Source organism: Belonocnema kinseyi, chromosome 6 (genome assembly GCF_010883055.1).
Source record: "Belonocnema kinseyi isolate 2016_QV_RU_SX_M_011 chromosome 6, B_treatae_v1, whole genome shotgun sequence".
NCBI classification, from domain to species: domain Eukaryota; kingdom Metazoa; phylum Arthropoda; class Insecta; order Hymenoptera; family Cynipidae; genus Belonocnema; species Belonocnema kinseyi.
Window position 1 is genome coordinate 38240542 of NC_046662.1, and position 16929 is coordinate 38257470.

Sequence of the window (16929 nt, forward strand, 5' to 3'; positions counted from 1 at the left end):
AATGTAACTATTATTCGAATTGATTTTACCTTTTCTGACTAAAAATTTTAATTGTAGAATTTTTTGTTGAAAAATTCTCTTTCTTAGTTGAAAATTCATATTTTTTGGCTGAACATTGATTTTTTTTACCTAAACCTTAATTATTTCAGTTCTGGTGAACAATTTATAATTTTTAGTAAAAAAAATTTCTTTTTGAAAATTCAACTATTTCAGTTGAAAATTCATTGTTTTTAGTTGGAAACTCATCCTTTTGGTTTAAAATTCAACTATTCCAGTTGAAGATTCATCACTTACTTGTAAATTTATCCGTTAGGTTTAAAATCAAATGTTTTTAACTAAAAACGTAACTATTCCATTTTCGGTTGAAAATTCTTTTTTCTTAGTGAAAAATTCAACTATTTAATTAAATATTTGTCTTCTTTAATTGAAAATTTAAGTATTTCGTTAAAAATTCATGTATTTTGTTGAAATATTGTATTTTTTGGTAAAAAATTAATTTTGTTGTTTTAAAAATAATCTTTTTGTTAGAAAATTAATCGTATTGTTTAAAAAAATATACCTTCTTGATTGAAAATTGTAAGTATTCTAGTTAAATATTCATCATTTTAGTTGAAATTTCATATTTTTGGTTTAAAATTCAACCATTCCAGTTGAAGACTCATATTTTTATTTTAAAAATCATTTATTTTGCAATTTTTTGACCGGTAAAATTGAAAAATTTGATCGGGAAAACTCGGACAATAACCGGGAATTTGAAATCGTCCGCCGAGTCGCCACCCAGTACGAATAATGTCATAAAAGATATTGAATTATTTTGACGAATTACAAATCTGGTAACCATTGATGGAATGGTCTCCAGATTCTCTTCCTAGTTGCTCATCGTACTTACGAGCTTTTTTTCACCGACGGAAATAAATCGAAAGTGTTCTTAGATTCAAGAGTGGCGACTCTATTTTGAATTAATTTGAGGCCAGCCACGTGTCCAGGTTCTCAGGATGATGCACGACAGAGATGGTGCTCCTTGGTATTATATATGAAAGTGTCAGAGTCGGTAGCGTGGTGTCTGGTCGGTTAAAGTTAAACTTAAAATCCCGGCACACTCGAGACCGGGCGCGGTATGTTAAAAGGCTCCTCCTGGGCCTCTGGATTCAGCAGGCAGCATGTGTAACAGACTTTTGCTCGCCAAAGAACCACTTATGTTTTTAAAATTTTTTAACTACATCACATCACCCTCATTCCACCTCTTCAAGACCTCTATGGGGTTTCCGTTTGCCCCTGCAATTTTCAAAGATGATGCCACGCAAATCATTCATGAGAACCTTCACAAAAGTACAGCGGAAGTTATTCGAAAATAAGGGTAAATGTTACTCAAATTAAGGAATTATAGAATTAGAGTTAGCTGTCTTCAGAAAATTTTTGTTTTAGGATTTTACTGCGAGAAAATTCTCCGTTTTTTAATTGCACAACTTTTTTTATTTCTTTCGTCTTATTTATTTTCATTATTATCAAATCACAATAAAAAAAAAACAAGTGAAAAAATTTTGACCAACGTTTCGGCACTCAGTGAACCCTTATCAATGCAAAAAAATTTAGAGCAGGCCGGAGTAGCAACGAAACCACGATGTTTCGTTGCTGTTCTTGCATCCTCGAATTTTTTGCCTTGATAAGGATGCTGTATCAGTGCCGAAACGTTGGTGATTATTTTTTACATATACTTTTTTTTATAAGTGAGAAAATTGTTCTATTTTTAGTGGCACAACTTTTTTTATTTCTTTTGTTTTTTTTATTTTTATTATTACCAAATCACAATAAAAAAAATATTTATAAAAAATAATCACCAACGTTTCGGTACTCATATAGCACCCTTATCAAGGCTAACAAAAAATTGGAGCAGGCAGAAACAGCAACGAAACATCGTGGTTTCGTTGTTGTTCCTGCCTGCTCGAATTTTTCATTAGCCTTTATAAGGGTTCTATATGAGTGCCGAAACGTTGGTGAATATTTTTTGCAAATGCTCTTTTTTTAATTGTGATTTGATAATAATAATTTAAAAAAAGACGAAATAAATAAGAAAAGAGAATGAAGAGGATTTGGTTGGCTCCTTTCTCATTTTTCTTTCCTCGTTTTATTTTTTTCCAAAAAAAGAACTTTTTCTTTTCTTTTTTACAAAAGTTTTGTATCTTTTTTTAAAATTGCAATAGGAGCATTTTATGGTGGAAAAATGACACTAATTCCACTATTTTTTAAGTTTGTCGTTAATAAAACTATTTTTTCTTTGCCTTTAAACATATTTTCAAAATTATTCCTTAGTTGATTGGACCTTTGAAATTTTCAAGAGATTCCTACTCCTTATCAGATTTCTACAGATCTAAAGTGATTTTAAAGATTTCAAGAAATTTAAAATGTTGACGAGTTTTCTAGGAATTTTGAGAAAATCTCAACAAATTTCAGGCATTCTGAAGTGTTTAAGTGAATTTCAAAGTCTTTAGGGTATTTTAAAGGATGCGACAAAATTTCACACGATTTTCATACTAAATTTCAAAAATAGTTCAATCTTCGATTCAATATTTTTAAAATTCTCATGTCACTATTTTAAATTTCTCAAATGAGTCATATTTTTTTTTAAAGAAACGTTTTTTTAATGAAAAAAGTTTAAAACTTTCGAAAAATAATTATTTTTAAAAGGTTCTTTGTAATTGAATTTTTTTATTAGTTTCACTTCTTACCAATTCTTTAAAAATAGTTTAATTTTGAAAATTGGTGACTTTTTTCGGAGGGGGTGGGGGGGGGGGTTGGAAACAGTAGAGTTAACTTCAATCATTTTCCAAAAACTAGTAAGAAAAAATGAAATTTCAAAAACCACTGCTTGTAAATTTAAAGTTTTTTCCTTTAAAATAAACTTTAATTATTTGAAATAACATCAGTAATATTATGTTTGATTATTCTATTATTCGGTCTCATAAAAAAAAGTTTATTAATGTTTTTAAGAATTGAAATGATATTCCCAGTCAGATTTTATGAACAAAAAATATCAGTTTTTATAAAAAAAAGTTGAAAACTTACGAAAAATAATTATTTTTGCAAAATCTTATATTTTTAATTTTTACAAATTTTCAAAAATGTTTGAATTTGAGTAAATTATGGCTTTTTAAAAATAGTAACAACAAAATCATTTGGAGAAAGATTGTTGAAATAAAAAACATATAATTAATTTTTTTTAGAATTCAAGGCTGTAAAAATGTTTTTAAGTTTTTAATTTTGCACCTGGAAACAGCATTTAAGTTTTAAGCCTAAAGTGTCTAAATCCTTAAAAATTTAGCATTAAATTCTAAATTATGAATTTTTAATACTATCAATTTTTAATTGAGATTTCGACTTTTTAAAATAAAATCATTCTTTTCAGTTTTACAAATCACAAAAAAAATCTGAAACTGTTGAAAGATAAGAAAAAAAAACCTGAAAGCCTCTACTTTTTTCCATAAAGGCATAAAAGACAAAGCCGTGAGCGATGTATATTGTACTCGCACGTTTTTATCGCACTATAACGACTGTGAAAAGCCGGACAATTGTGCTGAGCGAACGTGTAAAATGTAAAAAGGGGCCACTGATATCGTACAGTAAATAAAGCACAATGTTTTTCTGTTATTCTATTTTTTTCCCTCGTAAGCTTTTAGTTACAAAATCCGGATGAATTTCTCTTTAAAGGGTAATAATTTGAAAAAGCTTCAATTTTTATTTACATATTTTACCATTAATTTCCATAGAAATTTCAGAGAATATCTTTAAAAAAATGATTTGTTAAGTAGTACGGAACTTTTATGTTAAACAGTGAAATTATTAAATTCAATAATTGCAGTATTTATTATTGAGTATTAAATTCCAAAAATTTAAGATTAATCAATTTTTATTTGAATTGCTTTTGAGATTTATAAATTTTGAATTGAAGGTAATTAACTAAAAAATGTGAGTGAAAGATTTTTAATTGTAAATGTCTAATATCGACAATTATGACATTTAAATTGGAAAATTCAACTAGCCGGAACTAAAATTAGTTAAATTTTTAATCAAAAAGATAAATTTGTCGCCAAAAATATGAATGTTTTAGCAAAAAATACGATTCTAAAACAAGGAAAAAATTCTTAACAAGATTGTTGAATATTTCATTAAAAAAGATGAATTATTTACAAAACAGCTAAATTTTTACCTGTAAATATTGGGTCCACTGAAAAATCCTAAAAAATAAAATTCCTAACAATGAATAAAATTTCTGAAGGGGAAAAGTCCCGAACAATAAAATTCCCAGCAGTTTATAATATTACCATATCTGGAAATTTCCGATTTACAAAATATCTAAAATGGGAAATTCGTAAGTGATGAAATTCCCGAGTTTAAATAATTTTCTTTTATAGATTTGATTGATTTATAAAAAATATTTTTAATGTTGAAAGTTTATAAAATTATTTTTTGAATTGGAAAAAAACCTTATCCAGAAATATATTTTGTTCAGTTCTTGTTATTTTCAATTTAAGTACTAGTTTTAGGAACTTTGAACATTGAAAATATTTTTTTACACAATTGTGTGATTATTTTATTTTTTCTAAATAAATGATATTTATAAAAAAATTTTAATTTTTAAAATTGATTATTTTCTAGTTCGACAATTTTTTGTCGTAAATTTTATTATCAGGGTATTTTCAAATCTGGCAATATCCAAATATTCATAACTTACATTTAATTTAAAACGATTATGTTTGAAGATTTTTAGCTTAAAATATTAAATTGAAGAAAGAAACTAATTTAATACTGTTTAATTTGTAGTGTTTCATATTAAAAATTGTGAATCAAATAATTGTCAAAAAACGGTAAATAGTAACGTTTTTAATACAAATTTGGAATATTTTCATCTTTTATTTTGAAATTGTTTATGATTTTATAAATTGTCGAATTGGAACGATTAAATGAGCGAATAGTTAATTTTTTAAGTTTTCCATTAAAATTTTCAAATAAATGAAATTAAATATAAATAATATTTATAAAAAAATTAAAATGAAAAATTTTATAATTAAAGAATTTTCCAGTTTGTATATTTTATAATTCGGCAATTTTCTTGTAGTGAATTTTTTTATTCAGGTATTTTCAAATTCGGCAATATTATGAGTTGGTCGGGAATTTTTCCAATTCGGGAATTTTATTATACGGGAATTCTATTATTTTTAAATTTTATAGTGTCGGAAACTTTAGTTTTCGGAATTTTGCGGTCCCGATTACATCGTCGAAATTTTTTAATGTTCAAATTGAAAATATTTACAAAATTTGTTTAATTTTAAATTGAAAGAGTATAAAATTCACGTTATTTGTACAAAAATTGTCCCAAATAAACCTGTAGAATAAATTTGAAAGGAACAAAAGGAAATAAATTATGTCTTATGAAAGTAGAAACACCTGGCAAGAACATTTATGAATGTTTGAAGAACTGCATTAGAATTTAAGAAATTTAAATTAGATGAAAATAAAATTTAAAATCCTGTTTAACGTCCAATAATCAATTAAATGTATAGAATTCCCACAATAGGAGCATTTGATGTTGGTTATTCAAATTTGGTCATTGGATTCTTGGTTTTATTTTCAAGAATCCTATATTTTTAATAACTACATTTTTGGAAAATTCAAATTTTTAAGTTTCGATCGTCTTATAATTTATTCTGTAAAAGAAATGAAATTTGCAACAGAACTTGCGGAAAGCAGGAATAAAATTGGTCAATTTCCATGGAAATTCTTTTGCACACATTAAATTGTTAATATTATACCTTAAAGATTAATTAGAATAAATCCTGATGTTAAATTTTAATTATATAAAAGACGTCACACGTATATCGCAAGGTTTTATATAAAAAAGATGTTGTACAAAAAAATTAGTATCCACGAATATGTACGAAATATAGTGCACAACATCGAGGCGGAGTACTTTACTGAGGGCCGTGAGTGTGTGAATTGTGGGGCAATTTCCACCCCCTTATGGCGACGAGACGGAACCGGCCATTATCTCTGCAACGCATGCGGCCTCTATCACAAGATGAATGGAATGAATCGACCATTGGTCAAACAAACACGGCGCCTGGTAAGCGATGGTCCCGCCCTGGTCACACGAGAAAAGATATCCTTAAGATAAAAAAAAAAAAAGATAAAAAAAAATACAAGCGTATCTTGAAAACCGTGCAAGAGATAAGAGAAAAAAAGAGGGAGCAATAAGTGAAAATTCACCAACAAATATGAAAATTCATCAATAAATGTTTAATTCATGCAAAAAGTTGTCTTCAGATTTCTCGTGTACGACCGGTGGCAATTATGCCTCGAAAAGGCGACCAGGAGCCTATGTGGAAATTCGCCCATGGTGTTAAAAAAAAAAATAATAATAATTAAAAAAAGGAGAATTTTATGGCCTCGATTTTTTGATAAAAACTAATCTCAGCATGATAAGTCTTTTTTGATTAAACACACCTAACGTATGGCCTCCTGTCTGTTTCAGTGGCGGACCAGGGCGAATTCTGCAAAAGCTTCTATGGGTATAGTGGCGCCCCTCGCGCCCTCGAGGAGAAATCGAGCCGCCGTTTGGTAGGTGTCATCCCCCGCCCCTACATTGTCTTTCTTTTTCTCACTTGCTCTCTCTCTCTTTCTTTCTTTCTTTCTTTCTTTCTTTCTTTCTTTCTTTCATTCATGTATCCTCTTTCTCTCATTTCTTGCTTCAAACAATTTTTTTTTCTTGCCTTACCTCTCTTGTGTGAATTATTCTATGGCTGACAAAATGGACTAAACGACCTTAATTTTAAGTCACTGACTGAAGTTGTTTTTATGTTTTTTGTTGTTGTTTTATTTATTTTTAAAAATTTTGAATTATTCATCAATTAATCCTTGTGTTAAATATTTCCTTTGTTCCCTTAGTCCATTTCTTCAGAACTTGAGTCCTATTTGGAAAGACTGGAATTAATCAGAGAAGGCAATGCGAAATCTGGAATTAAAACGATAATTTTTGAAAAAAAAAAAAAGGATTTCGAACTCTCAAATCATTCACGTCATCTTCTTCTCATTTTCTGTTTACGCACCTCCTTCTTTTCATCGTTTCTATCTTCGAGATCTGTCGTAGCTTGAGGTGCCACTATACCCATGGTATAACCACTCTCCTTCCCGAAATCACGTTAAGCCTGGACAAAAAAAAATTAGAGTCGAGAAAAATAATGTTCCCGAAAAAATTGTTGGATTGATTAATAATTATCGTCTCTGACACTGACTGCATTTTCATAAATCTTGTTTCGCTTTCAATTTTGAAACAATGTAACATTGATGTTGATAAATTTGCAGGCGAGCGTGACTTCGCGCGAGGTGGTGGCTTTATTTCCTCTTCTCCGGTCGATCTTGATGGTCGAAGGTCTCTTGCACAAAGGCGGTAAATCACTAAACAAAATCGAGATTTTTTATTTTTACTCCATCAGGATGAAATCTTAAAGCATAAACTAAATTAAAAAATGAATAAAACCCATTTTTTAAAAGCTGATTTTTGTGCAAGATGCCTCTGGCAATAACACATATTGCTTCCTCTTTTCTGTAGGCGCAAATGTGAAATCTTTCAAGAAAAAAAAAAAAAAGAAAAAAAAACTTTCACAATTGTGTCTCATCTTTTCTCGAAAATTAAAAATCTGATACGTTTGAGTGTCTTTATTCAGTATTCCATATACAATATGGAATCAATTTCGCTTTTTTCTTTTCAATAAAATAAACAATTATACCGTTTTTGCAGGAATTAATGAAATATTTACAACAAATTCTACATAAGAGTACATTTTGCAGAGAATAATATTAAAAATAGATTTGATTCCATATTTAGAACAACTTGATTCTATATTGTATGGAGAAGTATAATTTGGTTTTTTGATGAGACTGAAACGTTGAAAAAGATTTTTTGTTTTGAAAAATGGAAAATAATAATTTTTTCGTTTCTACAGTCTGCATCGAGACGAGCAGGTCTTTCATGTAGCAATTGTCAAACAAGTACGACTTCGTTGTGGCGTCGCAATCAAGTAGGGGAATCAGTTTGCAATGCTTGTGGACTTTATTTCAAACTCCATGGAGTCAATAGGCCTTTAGCGATGAAGAAAGATAATATTCAGACTCGCAAGCGAAAACCAAAGGGTACCATGAAGTCATCCAACACTCCTATCACTGGAAATGTTGCACCCTGCATAAACAACAACAATACTAATAATAATAACAACAACAACAACTTCAAATTTGATCCTGGTATGTAATTTTTTTTATTAAAAATTAAAACTAGTTATTAAAGATATTTAAACTTTATAATTATATAATATGTATTTTATAATAATTATTTATAATAAGTTATATGTTGATAATATAGACAATATGGACTATATGGACAAACAAAATATGTGGTTGATCCACTAACGCTTTTCTTTTTAACCAAATATTTTGCTAGAGTGAATGTTTGGTTGATAATTTAAAGAACGCCCAAATATTAATATTTTGTGTGTTCCATCAAATGCTTATAGCTTAAAAATTGATATTTTTGAGTCATCAAAGGATTTAAGCAAATTGGAAATAATTTTTAACATCATCATTTCAAATTTCAATTATTTAACTTAAAATTTTGAAGTTTCAAAGTTTTCCATGTACTTTAACATTTTTAAACATCCCCGGTTTTAAAAATTCATTTTTGTAATTTTTAATTATTTTGTGTCATTTTTCAAATAATTAAAATAATTAAAAATGAAACTGCGATTTGACATGATTCAATATTAAAATAACGATTTATATTTAATGTTGTTTAATTTTAAACATTACAGCACATAAATTAGAAAATATTTATGATTTAATGGTACGACTGAAAGATCCTGAAAAATAAAATTCTCGATACTTTAAAATTCCCCACAGTTTATTATATTATAAAATTGCATATTCCCAAATAATAAAATTCCCGAATTATAAAATATTAGAACCGTAAAATTCCCGGATTATAAAATTCCCAGGTTTAATCAATTAAACAAATTTTTTAAACGAATATTATTTATATATTAAAAATACAGTAATCAAATATTTCTATATAAAAAATATTTTAAATGTTTAAAGTATCTAAAGTTATTTTTTGAATTTAAAATAGCTACAATTGAAAAATATCTTATCCAGAAATATATATTTTTTAATTATTGTTATTTTAAATTCAAACAATAATTTTAGAAACTTTAAACATTATTTGTTTTAAATTTAATTATTATATTTTTAATAAATAAATAATATTTATAAAAAAATGTTAACTCTTTAAATCCAAGTATTTTATGATTAAGAAATTTTTTGCTTCGGATATTTTATAATTCGGCAATTTTCTATCAGGAAGTTTTTAATTCGTTAATATAAATTTGTCGAAAAGTTTACTTATCGTTAATTTTGTAATTCGGTACTGTTATATAGTATTTGGCAATTTTTATTGCTCGTGAATTTTCCAATTCGATCATTTTATTATTAAGAAATTTTATTATTCGAATACAGTTTTAAAGGTTTTCAGTTTACAATATTAAATTTAAAAAAGGATTTAAATAGAATATTTAGTTTTTAACGTTTCAACTTAAAAATTTAAATAAAATATCTATTTGAAAACTGTAAATGGTAACGTTTTCAAAAGAAATTTTGAACATTTGATTCTTTAATTTATAAATTGTGCATGTTTGTACAAATTATTCAATTTAAAATGATTAAATGCTCGAATAATTTATTTTTTGTTTCACGCAACAATATTAAAATTCATGAATTTTAAAATATTTGACATTTTAAATAAATCGTGAGCATTTTTTTATAATATTGAACATTTAACATATGTATGGAAAAATGGATGTCATAATTTGTTATTCATTTCAATTAGGTGAACTTGATATTACAGTTGATAGGTTTCGATCTTTTTATTTCATCTCAATGCAACTCTTCCAAATGAATAATGAATAAATAGGAAAAAAATAATCTAATTTTTTATTTATTTCATTTGGATTTTATTATTTCATCCCGACGCAACTCTTCTAAATGAATGAAAAAAATGAACGTCATAATTTGTTATTCATTTATTAGGTGAATTTTATTTAACAATCCAGAGGTTTGGATCTTATTATTTTATCCCATTGCAACTCTTCTAAATGAATAAATGAAAATAAAAAAAAAAGATTGTCATAATTTTTCATTTCTTCTTTTCATTCATTTCGTTTGGATTTTATTATTTCATCTCGACGCAACTCTTCTAAATAAACAAATGAAAATAAAATAAATTAAAAAAAAGAATGTCATAGTCTCTTATTCATTTCATTCATTTCGTTTGGATTTTACTATTCCATCTTGACGCAACTTTTTAAAATAAATTTTGAATGAATTAGAAAAAAAATATCATAATTTGTTATTCATTTTAATTATATAAATTTCATTAACTATTGAGGGGTTTTGCATTTTATTATTTCATCTCAATGTAACTCTTCTAAATGAATAATGAATTAGTAACAAATAAAAAATTAATAAAAAAAAAGAATGTCATAATTTTTTATGTATTTCATTTAATTCATTTTGTTTGGATTTTATTATTTCATGTCGAAGCAACTATTCTAAGTAAATGTTGCCTTTTATAACGTCTTTTATAAATGAATAATGAATCAATCAAAAAATTATTTAATTTGCTAATGAAATTTAAAATTAATTTATAAATTAATTATGAATAAATGAAAAAAGACGAAAATCATAATTTGTTATTCATTTCAATTACATGAATTTGATTTTAAAATTGAGAGGTTTGGATTTTATTATTTCATCTCAACGCAACTCTTCTATAAACGCCTTTTATAACGTCTTTTATAAATGAATGATGAATAAATGAAAAATAAATTTCATCATATGATATTCATTTCAGTTACATGAATGTCATTTTGAAAATCGCAACTTTTCTAAACGAATGCAAACAGAACGAATGTCATAATTTGTTATTTATATTAATTACTTGAACTTAATTTGACAATTGAGAGGTTACATCTTATTATTTTACCGACGCAATAAATGAATAATGAACAAATACAAAAAAAATGATTGTCATAATTTTGTATTCAACTTCATTTTTTTTTTTTTGTATAATTTCCAGATAATTACAGTGAGTTGAGAATGGCTCACACAAGTGTGGCTCAAGCCAACTATGCAAGCTCTCTCTACAATTCAAGTCCCCAAACTGGAAGCAGACTTGCAACAAATCCTTATCAAGCCATGTCAGGCTTATTTTACGATATGACTGCTTCTCAGCAACACCACCAACAGCAGCAACAACCTCAACAACACCAGTTGTTAGAAAGCCACTCTTTGAAAGTTGAGTGTCCTTCTCCACCCTGCTCTGCTCGTTCTCCAGTTTTGGTATCAGCCGGACATTCACCTGAACAACGTCAACTTCCCTCACCTCACATTGTCACCCTCGAAAATTGCACTTCCGGTCCAGTGAGAAAACGGCAAAAGCTCGAAAATAGCCACTTGGAAAGGCCAACTGTTTTGCTTGCCGGAAGCGGCCATTCCGTTTGATTTTGACAATACCGAACAATATGGGAAAATATTGTACAAATCAACAACCGAAACCTTGCTTGAATCTCATAATTATGACCAAAACTTTCTGACCTATCAAAAGCTAACTTTATTGTTTTTAAAGTTTTATAATTTTTATTTTCTTCAATATTGAGTATTTTATTGAAAACCTTCTTTTTTTTATATATTAGATTAATTTTTCGTTTCATGCCATTATGAAACTCAAAGAAAGTTCAAAGATTGTATTAGAGATAAGTACAATACCTTTCAAAATGGATAATGATTTTTTTCCAAATTAACGTTTGTCATTGTGTGCCTTTAAAATTGGCAATTGTTAACACACTTTTGCACGCAAGAGTCTTTGTATATAAAAACAATATGTATCTTCAATAGTGTAAATAATACTTGAGTGAAAAAAAATTCGCGAGGGTCAAGAGGCCAATTAACTGTGTATTAGTCTCCTGTAAATAGACTATTGTATTAGCGTAATTTCAGAGACTCAACGATTCTCCTGTTATTATTTTTAATATTTTCTATATTACATCGGTCTTTCTCTGCGAATGTGTAAAAGGGAGTTTCGAGATTTTTCCGAATTTGAAAAAAAGAGAAACTTTTGGAACTAGTTTTATATCCACCGAGAGATGATAAATTGATTTCCAACTGACTGGAATTTTTCACACTCGCATTTTTCATCCCTAGGTTCTAAAAAATCAGGGAAGACTGAACATGACATGGTCGAATTCAGTGGAAAAGAAGTTCAGAATTTGTTTGTAAATAATCTTACTATAAGTGAAGTGGCATTTTTATCGTGATTTCTTGTGTCTTCTTTTCTACCAAAGACGTTGAAGTTATTAGAGTTAGTACTACTGAAGTCAAAACTGCACGATACCAAATTGAATTCGTCTCTGTCTCTGTAAATACCACACCCTAGTTTTAAAAAAAAAACTCTTGTAATTTTACAAGTGACTACGCTTAAGGACCAACTAGTTGTAAGTAAAAAATATAAAGACAATGATTGCATGTCGATGAGCGTCAATATTTGATTCGTTCTAATTCGAGATTGTCGCGTTACGCGAGTGTCGAGCAGACAAAAAATATATTTTTAGAAAACTAGAACTGTATCATAGGCAAGCTAGTTCGACAATCTTTAATATGCTAAATGTATTTTCGTGTAATATATTTGCAATGTTGTACCGAGTCAGCCATTATTTTCAAATAAAACGGGATATCTAGAAAATATCAGCTTGAATCTTATTTTTTCTACCCGACGCAACACTTCTAAATAAATTTTGCATGAAATAAATAAATAAATAAAAAATATCGAAATTTGTTCATTTCAATTAAAAGCATTTGACTTGACATTTCAAAGTGTTGTATATTCTTATTTCATACCCACGCAACTCTTATAAATAAATAAAAAATTAATTTTTTTTTTATTCCAGCTACAATAATTTGATTTGGAAACCATAATATCTTAATATTAATTTATTAATTAATTAAAAGAAAAACAAAAAAACTGAATGCCAAAATTTATTATTCATTTTAATTAAAAGAAATTGATTTAAGGGGGCGATCCATCTAACAACCTAAAAATAAGGGCATATTTTGGGATTTTTTTGGGGAATTATATTTATATTAATATTATATTATTTTTTTGTTTTAGGCTATTAAGGAACTTTTGAACTACAAAATAAATTTTTTTCAGGTATAAATATTTATAACATTTTCAATCATAATGGTGGATGTCCAACATGCTTATCCGGAAGATGCGAACACAAAAAAAAACAAAAAAGTTTTGTGCAGTTTATATTCATAGTTCCTTTGTGAACCAAAAGAAGTTGAAACATAATTTTTGACAAAATGGCGAGCCTTGCAACAAAAATGTTGATTTTTACCCAAAAATTTGTATGTAATTGTTTAAAAATAATTTTTTTCAGTTTAGAGTCGTTCAGAAAAAAGATAATCATTTCAACTATATCTATATACAAGAAGAACTCAATCGGTCAAATACTTTTTGAGTTATCCTGACGGCAATGTTGAAAAATGCGAAACTGGGAAAAACGCTTTTTTAAAGATTTACTTACATGTTGAAAATTGTCGAAAAAAATTTTTTTTTTGGTTTTTTTACGGGCAGCATCAGCCGGCTAGCGTGAGGCGCGTTTTTTAGGGGATAAAGAAGGCACCTGCGACTCTGAAAATTTTTCAGCCTGTTTTTGGGATGCCAAGCTTCCATTTAAGCAAAAAAAATCGATTTTTTGAAGCCGTTACATAGACTGGGCCCCAATTAGATTAGCCGCCATTAATAGTTGGGCCGTAATTGGGCAGCGCAATCACGGCCCAATTTATAAAAAAGGGTACATTTTCAACATTTTTAAAGTTAAAAGTGTTAAATAATAAATATTTGTTAGTATTTTTTTCATTTGACGCTTCTTTATGATTTAAAAACTCTTAGCATGCTCTTATTCCTTTTGACCTTCATCCCTATCTCTTCCAACAATCAGCTTAGTCCTAAAAGCATCTGAAGTGGTGTTTTCTGCAATATATTTGGTTTAGTACAAATACTCAACTGAGTATGAGAAACAGCACAAGGCGATCACTTATTTTGTTTGTTTCTATTAAAAAACCGAAAGAACTTTGTAAAAATAACCTCATTTTACGGAAGCTTGAACTGGCTCAACTACAAGAAAAAATGTCGTTCGTAACTGCTTTAGAGTAGACGACAGAGCTCGTCTGCGGTGTTGCGGCTCGCGCAGCCGCACACGTTAACCAATACAGGCGGGGTTTTCAAAAGTAAAAAATGTTGAATTTACAAAAAATGGTGATTTATTGTTGTTTTACTTGAAAATGTTACTATACTCTGCGGATCTCCTTGTTGTTGTTTTTCAAAAAGAAATTTCGATTTTAATTTAGAGCTTATATCTAATTTGGAAACAGCTTCATTATTTTAAGCATATGAAAAATATAACATGTAAAATATATCATAAACTTACCCCAGGCGGAAATAATATGTATAGTTTATGCATAGTGTGAAGTATTGTATAAAATATTCATTTGTTTTGTACATTTTTTGTATAAAAAAAATATTCGATATAAAACTTCACACTATGTATAAACTATGCATAATATTTCCGCCTGGGACCGTAATGTTAAAAAAAAATGTTAGCGTATGAACAATATTTAATGTTCAAAAGTTATATTTAAGGATGAGAGAAAAAACAAAATTTTTCAGGAAAATAATGTACCTTAACATTTTCCAACAAAATATAATAAACAAGCAGTATTCGTAAATGATTCATTCTCAATGTAAGTTTATTGCTTAAGCATTATTTTCATTTATATAAATGAAACTCCTCGATTCTCCTCGAATCACTCATTATTTTCAAACCGCGTGCATAATTTATTATCCGCACGGCGTTTTTGATTAGAAATATCTTCCAATTAAGCTATTAGAGGGATCAGAATAAAAATTCTTAATTCAAGAAAATAACGCTAATTTTTAGCAAGGTGTTTTGAAGTTTTGTGGTTCGATTCCCAACGGAGTGAAGAAAGAGTAGGATCTTTTTTTCAAAAAATAATTTTAATTTTAATTTGAAATATTATTTTCCATCTAGTCTGATTAGACGTTAAGCATTTTCTGTTATTGAAGATTCTTAACTTGATCGATATTGTGTAGATTTTCTGCCTTCATGGTTTGGAGGGTTGTCTATTGTTGGTAAAGTACCATCTCTGATGATATAACAGATTCCTTTAAAAAACAATATCTTAAATTTTACGATTTTTGCCCACTTTGTGTATAAATAAAGTAAACAATAATTTTTTATTAAATAGGTCTCGAGGGATCCCTTAAGAATTTAGTTAGCTACTACGCGACCCAACTTTTCTAAATAAATAATGAATGTATTAAAAAAATGTGAAAATTTGTTATTTTTTACATTCTCATCATTTATGATTGAGAAAGTATTAGAACTGTTTGAAATTGGACGCCGTAGTTTTTAACGGATCTCCTTGTTTCGAGACTCCCTGAATCCGAAAATCAAGTTTTTACGATGGTGTCTCTCTGTCCGTCCGTTAACACGATAACTCTCGAAAAAATGAACCGATCAGATCGATTTTTGTTACACATTTTTTTAGGTTCTAAAAGAAAGGACGAGTTCGTTAACCAGTCATTTTGAATAAAATATCAAGAAGTGAGAGCATTTTAAAAATTTTTGAGACAACTTTTTTTCTGAATTTGAAAATTCTATGTATGGATATTTATAGTATTAAAAAAGACTGATAACTTTTCTCACGATGTGAAAAAAATTCAAGAGATGAAAAACATTGTTGATTGAAAGCCCTTCAAGATTTTCATAACAACTTTTTGGATTTTCTTGGAAAATCGAAAATTCAAATTTTGATTGAACAAAAAATCATGAAAAATAAAAAATTTCATTTTTCGATAAAACAATGCAGCATACGAAAAAATATGAATTAACAAAAATTGAGATACCAAAAAAGATATACAAATTCGTTAAAAATCACTTCTTGTTAGGACGCGTACTTTTTGTTTTATTCGTGAAAACTAACATTAAAAATAAAAAAATACAAATTTGTAGAAAAACGACAGAAGTTACGAAAAAAATGATTTAGCAAACATTGTTTACCCGAGAAAGAGCTACAAATTTAGTATGAAACACTTTTTGATAGGAACGTAGTTTTGGTTTTAATCATAAAAATGGCATTAAAGATAAAAATGAAAAAAATTGTGGAAAAACGACAAAAGGTACGAAAACAAATTAATTGAAAAAAGTTATTCACTCAAAAAAGAGATACAAATTTGTAATAATTTATTACAGTCTCATCATTTATGATTGAGGAAGTATTAGAATATGGTCAAACGACGCAAGCTACAGAAAAACTCTCAAAAAGAAATTATAGCTTTTGAAAAATCCTACAAAATGTCTTTTAAACATTTTCCAATAGAACTCGTAACTTTGTTTTCATTTATCGTAAGTAATATGCAGAAAATCGAAAATTCCAATATTACGCCAAAAGACGCGAGATACGGAAAAAATCTAAAAGAAGTATTGTAGGATATTTTGCTTTATCCACGTATAATAATATGAAAATCAAAATCCTATTCAACAACGCGAGATATAGAAAAATGTCTGAAAAAAGTATTGCAGTTTTTTTATTTATTTTAAGGTGATTCAGAAAATATGCATTTACAAATGTCTGTTAAAAATCTAGCGCGCAGCGTGAGTGTCACGATGAGAATGAACTCAAAGCCATACAGAGCTTTGAGAAACTTAATTTTTAACTGTACTTAATTAAGTAGAAAATGCAGAATAT

General features: G+C 27.9%; 1 protein-coding gene across 2 annotated transcripts in view; it reads left to right on the forward strand.

The window, feature by feature from the left end:
• Positions 1–12835, forward strand: part of LOC117175683 (box A-binding factor-like) — a 250240-nt gene extending 237405 nt beyond the window's left edge. The window contains exons 6-8 of one of the 2 annotated variants that reach the window (XM_033365412.1): positions 5943–6118; positions 7998–8292; positions 11174–12835. In XM_033365412.1, coding sequence (XP_033221303.1) covers positions 5943–6118; positions 7998–8292; positions 11174–11598 — 896 coding nt within the window. In that variant the 3' untranslated portion in view covers positions 11599–12835. Of the gene's footprint in view, positions 1–5942; positions 6119–6526; positions 6613–7997; positions 8293–11173 lie in introns of both variants that reach the window. The other variant, XM_033365413.1, reaches the window with a different exon arrangement.
• The last annotated feature ends 4094 nt before the right edge of the window (positions 12836–16929 follow it).